This window comes from Sinocyclocheilus rhinocerous, unplaced genomic scaffold, assembly GCF_001515625.1.
Source record: "Sinocyclocheilus rhinocerous isolate Xijiao unplaced genomic scaffold, SAMN03320098_v1.1 scaffold1902, whole genome shotgun sequence".
NCBI classification, from domain to species: domain Eukaryota; kingdom Metazoa; phylum Chordata; class Actinopteri; order Cypriniformes; family Cyprinidae; genus Sinocyclocheilus; species Sinocyclocheilus rhinocerous.
The window spans coordinates 408,487-417,711 of record NW_015665924.1 but is presented as its reverse complement, the minus strand read 5'-3'; the positions used below and the strand labels follow the sequence as shown (position 1 = coordinate 417,711).

At 36.6% G+C, this 9,225-nt stretch overlaps 1 protein-coding gene across 1 annotated transcript in view; it reads left to right on the top strand.

The window, feature by feature from the left end:
- The first annotated feature begins 7,517 nt into the window (after positions 1–7,517).
- Positions 7,518–9,225, top strand: part of LOC107731677 (alpha-1,6-mannosylglycoprotein 6-beta-N-acetylglucosaminyltransferase B-like) — a 129,061-nt gene continuing 127,353 nt past the window's right edge. Inside the window, exon 1 of the mRNA XM_016542824.1 lies at positions 7,518–8,030. Coding sequence (XP_016398310.1) covers positions 7,963–8,030 — 68 coding nt within the window. The 5' untranslated portion in view covers positions 7,518–7,962. The remainder of the gene's footprint in view (positions 8,031–9,225) is intronic.

Sequence of the window (9,225 nt, the reverse complement as noted above, 5' to 3'; positions counted from 1 at the left end):
TTGTATATATATATATATATATATATATATATAATATATATTTTTAAATATACTTGTTGATTTAAAGTACAATAGAAGTGCAAAGGGAAAGCTACATAACTCTATTATTAATAATTAATAATTATGAAAAGGTTCTAAATAAAAAGAGAAAATATAAATGAACTACCCTTTATTTATAACGTTTTCATTTAATATATAAAAGTAATTTTAATATATGGACAACAAGTTTCTGTGGGTGTGTATGTTTCCATACTGTATGTGTGTGCGTCTGTGTGGAGAGAGCAAAAGAAAAAAAGAGTGTTTTCCGTCTACAATAAAACGTAATTTAGTGGGAAAAACATGGAAATAGTTTGTCACTTTTATCCTATTTGTTACATTTATTGGCTTGGTCAGTGTATTTGTGGTTCTTTTTGCTGCTGTAGGCTGTAAAGACCTTTGAAATAACTGAAATGATTTGGTGATGTGATATAGAACTGAAATGCGGTCAAGACATTCCTGTAAACTACTTTAGCTGTCTGTTTCCTGAAAAATAATTGCACACCATTTGTCAACCAATCAGATTCAAGCATTAAACAACATGATGTATGATTTTGGTCATCCCACCCAGCCCTGCTCCTAGGATACATATATCAGAAATATATCAGAACTTTTATAATACTGACATGTATTTTCTATTCATTTCTGCACAGAACATGTTCAGTGCTCACGAATTCACCGTTTATACACCGTGTTCTATTTCTTTGTGTGGAAGTGTGATGGAGGTGCTTATCTGGATCACATCCTCCAACTCTACAATCTCATTAGCAAAACACACTATTGTACGCATCTGTACCGCAGCTCAGATATGAATTCTGCTGCTTGTGAACGTTCTCCGACTGTGTCCTACATTTTTTATTTCAGCAGCTCTGTAATTGACCCTTCGCAAAGACCCGCCCCCCTTAGTTACTGTTGCAATGTCTGACAAGCCATGCCGCTCTCACGCCACACATCATGTTCTCACGCAGTGAAAAATACATCGCGGAGCAAAGAGGAAACTGACAACACGCCGACAGACAAGACAGAGCAGGTTACTTTTACACCATTTTTCAAGCTTAAGTCCAAAAGTGAAGTTAATCTAGGCCTACTTTCCTGTCTGATTTGTTTGTCGGACAAAATGATGGATTCGGCATTATGATTGGTCAGATCACCTGTCAATCAAACTCCCTTCGAAGGGTCTCTTCGGTTTTCCCTGTATAGTTCAGCCGAGACCGATCTATGGATGTGCAGAACACATTGAATGAAATAGCGGTATTAAATTAAAAAAATGTTGATCATTGTGTTGTAACACATCATGCTGTACATATATTGAGAGTTGTAAACTACATGTATGTGTGAGAAAAAGCAGATGAAGCTTCATTCTCTCTCTCTCTCTCTCTCTCTCTCACACACACACACACACTTTCTGCTTTGCACTTGCAAGGTGTGAATTTTCAGGGGTTTGGTGGTCTGACCACTGCAATGAAGATGAACCAACCTTTGGAGAAAATGGTTTTGAAAAGTCCTAATCAGTTTTAATTCTACATATTTCCTATTTCAAATACCATTTCAGTAACCATAAGAGTCAGATCATGGTCCCACATGGCCCTAGTAGTCAGCTAGGGCTGAATCTTCTGAGTGGCTCCAGGGACCCTAGTGGTCGGTGCAGAGGACGTAACCATAGCAACGATACGCTGAATGACTGCTTTCATTTAGGATGCGTATTGGACAGAACATTGACAAAAGTGTGGTGTTAGAGCTCCTGATATCACAGCCTGCGGTAAGGATGTTTCTGTCTGTCACAGTCTTGAACTCTCACTCTCTTTCTGTGCCTCTCCAGGTCTCTGAGCACAAGCGTCATCACACCTGTAATTCGTCTTCCTGTCCAGAGGGTAATGAAAATGAGAGGGTCATCGGTAATGAAATGTCAGTGAAACACAAGCTCCCTCAGCTGTACAGAGCCCCATTCAACAGGAATAGTGCATTAATGAAAGTGCAAGAGCACTGCGAGATGGTGCATGGAGCTGTGTTCCAATTCAATATCATCAAACACAGCAGGGTTTTAAAGTTATAGTTATTTAGCTTTTGTCTTTTGGTCAAATTAAAAGGCAAAACAAATATTATACTGACCTACATTAACATTTTAGCTTGTGTCTAAAGTAAATATGTTAATTAACTATGGTAGTCTTTATAATTAATAATCTTTTTACTTTGTATGACGGGGATGATAAATATTTTTTGATTAATATTACATTAGCCATAATTGGAAAAACTAATACATTTGGCAGTAACAAATTAGAGTTGTTGTTTTTTTTTCATTGTATGATGGTTCCTATATTTCAACTTCACAGGGCACTATCGGATGATTGAAATGTAACATGACAGTGTTTATCAAATAGACACTGTTTGTGTCATCTAAAAACAAACACACATAAAAATTCCCATTTCAAGCAGGAGTGATTGATAATACATTAGATGTATTGTGGTTTGAAAGGAAGCATGAGTGTTTCATGTATTTGTCTATTTATTATCTATCAAATGATTATGGCCATACATTGCATATTAACATCATATCTTGAGTTTGGAATTCTGGAATTTTTACCGCAAAAATTGTGTCATAATTTGTTCACATTCATGTACTTGTAATGCAATCAGTCACATGCCATAAACTGTGAAATCAAGCCTGGAACATACATGCAACGTTTTCAGATTCAGATTTCAGAGCTTTGGTGGAGGGAGTGATTTTCAGTGAATAATGACTTAAATTGACTTCATAATGACTTCAAAGCTACTGCATGTGTAGCACAAAAATATTAATTACATTAACTACACAGACTATCCTAGCAAGCAAATTAATTGGATCTAAACCATTCTGAAAACCAGAGACACAATAAAACCTTGGGTATTTTAATATTTTATAAACCAGCTGTTAACAGCCAAAGACAACATGAGTCCATGAATATTTAAAACAAAAACTAATGGTTTGGGTGTCATTTCTAAAATTCTCTTATGAAGGGTGAAGGACATTATGAAGACATGTTAATGTTGCTGTTTTATTAGTGACAAGTCATTATAAATAGCTTTATTTAAATTAATTGAAAATTAAAAAGTCTACCAAGTCCTTATGATATTCTGGTGCCTAGGCATGGCTCTCATCCCTGTCAGTCTTAAATTAGTCCTTTTTTCACCTGTTTATCTTCCGTACTATAGCACATTTCTAGGTTAGTTATTATTTAATAACAGCTTGAAGACCTGACCCAACATCATCTGCACTCTCTATCTTGAGGTCTGATTTTGTTATTTCTATCATTTCAGAAAACTGCAGTCAAGATTATCAAGTTAAGACTTCAGAGGTCTGAGAATGTCGGTCCAAGTGTCCAGCTGTCCTTACTACTATATTGCTTCTGAAGAGCACTTTGCCACCAAAATTTAAAGGTTTCATTGAACAGATCTCTTAGATTCTCAATAGCTCCAGTGGGCTGATTGCTCTTAATGTACATGAATGAATGAGAGTGTTTAGAGCACATAGAGAGCCTTTAGCACACAGTGAGAGTAAATTGAATTTGATGAGTTGTGAGCCTGAAGTGCTTTATTGGCATCTAAACACACTTGCCGGCTTATGACGAATGGACTGAGATAAATTCGAAGGAATTTCTGGAAGGCTGAGGTAGCCTGAAATGTGCAACTAGCACTGTTTATTTCTATGTGTAGCTTTAGTAATGTGTGTGGACCACAAATTATAAGATATTTAAGTTTTTGAAACTGGTGTCATTGGCTGTTTGCTGTTGAACAATAAACCAGTTGAATGTTACAATCTATTTACATTGGGTTTAAAGAATCAGATCATTGGGATTGTAGTCCATTACAGCTCTATAATAGTTGTACTCTTGCTGTCATAGTAAAACATACACTTTCACATCAGTGTTGCTCTGAACTGAGTCATATTCCATTAACTCAATAATGTCCCAATAAAGGCTCCTAAAGAATCTAAAAATTAGCACTGTACTCTAGGTATATTTAAATATTCTTATAAATGGATTCTGACTTTAAATTCTGATTAGATGAGCCATGTGCTAAACGATTAAGTCAAAGAGGTCTACATTACCTGGAGAAATCAGCATTCCCATTTATCTCAATGGCAGTTGCTTGGCTGGCACAGGACCGCTCAGAATTATGTGGCCTGCATGCTGCTTTCTTTGCTCATTAGCAGTGCTGGGTAAAGTTACTTTTAAAAGCAATGCATTACAATATTGCTTTACTCCCTAAAAAAGTAACCAATTGTGTTACTTTTTATGGAAAGCAATGTGTTACATTACTTTTGTGTCACTTTTTCTCATCTGGGCTTGCTTGCTTATTTTTAATATAAAAATGTTCTATTGTTGACAAATGTAAAATCCCTTTCACACCAAAAATTAAATGCATGAGTCTCAGGCTGAAGGAAATGTAAATTCACGTCTGAACAGTCGAGGACACAGCTCAAACAAACCATTCAATTGTGCTGCCATTCTGGATTGCATGAGGTAGGTAAACAAACAAACAAATTGCAAATATTCAATTTATCTAAAATAATTTTTGCTTAGTATGGTTGAATTGGATCATCAAAGGTCAGCAGCACAGACACTGGTTAATTAAATAGGATTAAATACAAAAATTATATTTGTGTTATTTAACATATGTAATTGTTGCAGGTTTGCATCATATTCTGAGTTTGCATTTCACTGTTTTAATTAATTTTGATGAAAACTGAATCTGTTTTTTGTGCAAGTGAGATATGAGTAAATGCATGTTCACATTTAGTCCAGAACTACAGAAACATCATGTTTACTCAGCGCACACAACGCCTCTGCACTTACTCCCGATTTCTCTCAACATGAGGACTGGAGAACTGTCAGTCAATAAATGGGTTATAAATTATAAAGTAATGCATTAATGTCACAATCTGTGCTCGGAGGAACGAGAGATAAACTGGAATACAAGCAATAGTCTTTAATCCAGGAACCACAGGGGAATATCCACAACGGAACACATGAACACAACGAGTAGACACGACAAACACTGAACGCAAAGGCAGAGACTTAAATACAAAGGATAATGGGGAAACACCGGTGACATCAATGGAACATAATCAAACTAAACGAGGACAGGAACTTGACCAAATAAGGACAAACAGGAACAGAAACCGGGGCAAAACATGTCACAGACAGTCCAGAATCCTTACAATTACTTTACTAGTTTACTTGAAAAAAAGTAATCTGATTACGTAACTCGCGTTACTTGTAATGAATTACGCCCAACATTTCTCATAAGCACTTAGTTTTGCCTGAGCCATAAATGTCAAGCGACTAATCACCTCTGTACCTGGAGGAAAATGAAAATGCTGATTGTTTGATGACACCACAAGAACATCAAGCTCTTCACCAAAGACGTCAAACACAGCAGACCGAGAAAAACATGTCATGTTTCACTCGTTGCCCTCCAGAATATAATGAACTATTCGTGATGACCAAATAAGGACAAACAGGAACAGAAACCGGGACAAAACACGACACAGACAGTCCAGAATCCTTACAATTACTTTACTAGTTTACTTGAAAAAAAGTAATCTGATTACGTAACTCGCGTTACTTGTAATGAATTACGCCCAACATTTCTCATAAGCACTTAGTTTTGCCTGAGCCATAAATGTCAAGCGACTAATCACCTCTGTACCTGGAGGAAAATGAAAATGCTGATTGTTTGATGACACCACAAGAACATCAAGCTCTTCACCAAAGACGTCAAACACAGCAGACCGAGAAAAACATGTCATGTTTCACTCGTTGCCCTCCAGAATATAATGAACTATTCGTGATGTATGTTGCTTGCAATTATGTCTCTAGTCCAAAAGCTTCATTAACTGCAGCTATTTGGGTCTGTCATTATTGGGGTTTGTGTTCCAAAAACAGGTTGCAGGTTATCAAGTCTAGACATTTTGTAGCCTGCAGACTGGAGAGAACCTCATGTTCCTTATTGTTCTCTCATCTGAGCTGTTGTTTTAAAGAGAAAATTATATAGAGAAATGAGGAGCACTTAATAGCATCAATCAATGTCTGTTTTGTTAGACAAGACAATTATATTCTTGTTGTTCACAATCTCTCCATCTTGAAGTAGCCCTGAAACAATATGGATTCCACTGCACCTGAATGTTTTGCACACCACTGTCCTTTTTGTAGTTGTACTGCTGTACTCTGAAACTATGGGTCTAGGAAATAGAGAACTATTGATTTTTTTTTTTTTTTTGAAAGCAGATCCTCAGCATCTTAAACTGTACAGAGAAAGGCTTTCATTAATGGCCGATCTGTCAGACTCACTGCTGGATATGAAGTTTGTCATCCAGAGGTGTGAGCTGCACTGCTAATAGTCCTCTGGGTTCTCAGGGCTCAGAAATGATGGGAACAAAACTAGCAGAAACCATCTGCTGCGCCAGAGACACGAAGAGTTTGAGAATGCTTAGGTTCCTTTGAGTTTGTTCATAATCCTCATTATTCTGAATGATGATTCTCATTAGATTATCATTACTGTTATACTGTAATGAAACATCCTCTCTAGACACAATGGTAGCATAAGCAATGTGTAAGATCAGCATTAAAGGCAGTAGAGCAGAGTGGGGTAAAATGTGCCGCCCCTGTAATCTAGCAAACTGTGCGCAATTTTTGTCACATCATGTTTAGAAAGAGTCTGTCGTATTCAAAACAAGTAACCAGCAAAGGGAATTGCCAGTTTACAGAAACATATAAATGGTTTGTCTGAAGTTTAGCCATGGATTATGATAAAGAAGCATTTTTAAAATAGCTGCTGTGCAGCAAAGTGTGTCAAATATGTGATAATAAGCTTTGTTTTCAAATCTAGAAAATACTACGACTAGTCTATTACAAATATACAATTATTTTTGACTACATTCAAATACTAAATCTATATACTTTTTTCTGTGAAATACATGTGAAAATAATGTGCAAAAGAAGACGTAAGACTGTATATTAGTAGAATGCTCTGCCTAATTTGTTTTAATTTAAAATGTAATTCATTCACATATCCAGCTTACCTTTTGACATGACACATCTTCTAATGTTTTTTGTTTTTTTTTAATTGAAGCAAAAGGAAAAGAGGCACATCTTACCCACTCTCTCAAATACTACTATTTTCACAGTAAATAAAATTAGGTTGATTTTTTTGCCATATGGCTCCATTTTCTTCATTAAAAATAAATATATAAAATGTATTAATATGAATTTGGGGTTAAAGTATGATGCAGTTGGCTCGTGTTCGACTAGCACTGGCACAAAAACACGCTGCATACAGAAAGACCCAATTCGACATATCTCAAATCGGATAATCCGAGTAAACTGGTAGAAATCCATCGGATGGCGCTCTTGATGCCTTTAGTTTACGCACTGGGAGCTGTCCACGGCTCTGAAACTACAGCGGAGCGGTTTAAGCTTTCAGACGCTTCCTCTGAAGCAGCTGAACAGCATTTATGTTCAGAGACAACATTATTCTCAAAGAAGGTGAAAAATGATGGCTCACATCACAGAAAACGCCAGTCGTGCCGTTGAATTGATCCAGTGCCGTCGCTCGCTGCGCAGGGAGTTCTGACGCGTTCATTCCCTTCACGAGCGTCATTAATGCTACATTTAAAATATACGTAGATGGACCTTCGCTGGATTACTTCTGACGCTATTTGGAAACTATTATGAATGGGAGTTCAATGTCACCAACTGAATGACCTGCTGATTCCTTCGCTCGGCAATCTTCGGATGCTTTTCTTCGAGCAACTTCACCAAAGAGCTTTCAGTCAGAATTAAGGCTGATACTCTAAACTCGCATATTAATAAACACAACCGGAGGAAAATAACTCAAGCAAATTATGCATTTCACAGTTCGTATGTTGTTAAATAGTCGGCGTGAAAAATGATTTCTGTAAATAGCGAGTGCATAACTATGACGAGAAGATGCCTGCTGACGTTCAAACCGTTCAGGTAAGACTTGACATAATCTAAGACTGAATCTAATGTTCAGATATAGTTAATCATTTAGACAAACCTTGCATTGGCACTGTAGCGTTTGACCAGTGTGACTGTGCCTGTGGTGAACCACTAGGTTAAGTCCTTACGAAAATGCACCACGAAAACAGTAAGTTGCTGCCAAAACGCCACATTTACAGTATTTGTTCATGTAAAATCTCATTAAATTAATGTGAGATCTTCAAACAGTGCAACAACGTTAAGAATACTACTGTTATTTTTAGTTTCTTTTTGATGGTGTAGTATAATAGCAGGTAATATTGCTATTGTAAAGTGATAGCTAAATATTAAATACATTCAAATGATAAAAAAGGCAAATTTTTGTAAGGAATATTTCGCAAATAAAAACAAACGTTAGCCTATTTAAAAGGCTATATCGAAGTTCTCAGGTTCTTTTCATTGAACAAAGCTGAAAATCTGAAAGCTGTCAAACTTTGTCCCTTCACATAAAAGTAGGCTATATCTATAAAGAAAGATATATAGCGGCTTACTGTAAATAAGAAGGTGTGACTTTATGGAGGTGGTACTATTCTCGGTTCTTGAGGGGATTTCATTGAAGGTGTCAGGAGACTTTCAGGAAAGGATGTGAGGATGGTGTAAGAACTGAGTCTCGCTGATGAGCTTTCGCGCTGTTTCTCGCAGTGGCGGGAATCCAGCAGCGCGAGGATGTGGGTCATTCTGTTCTGCAGTACCAGAGCTCTGTAACTTGAAAAAAAAAAAAGGAATATGCTTGTGGTATAGTTTAAGCAAGCCTTTTCTATGAAAGAGTTTCAGATATTACAGAAATATGCTTTGGTCAAACTCTAGACACTTATTTAGACATGATGCCTTACATGATGAAAATAAGAGCCAAAGTTACCTAGTGCTCAGTGATAGATTCACAGTTAGCTTACATTTTATAATACTTATTGATGTTTGCTGTTACTTTGCCACCAAACATAATGTCACTTTCTGGAGAATGATGTAATCAAGGAATAGCAATTCAGTAGAGGAGACTGCGTGGGGAGTTTTCCTGCTACACACTTCATATCTCAAACTTTGATCTACTGTAATATTCCAATATTTCTATTGAACAAACTAAAGCAGAAACAACGAATCACTACTTACACATAAACATTGTATTGTCAAGTACAAACAGTGCTGTTAACCT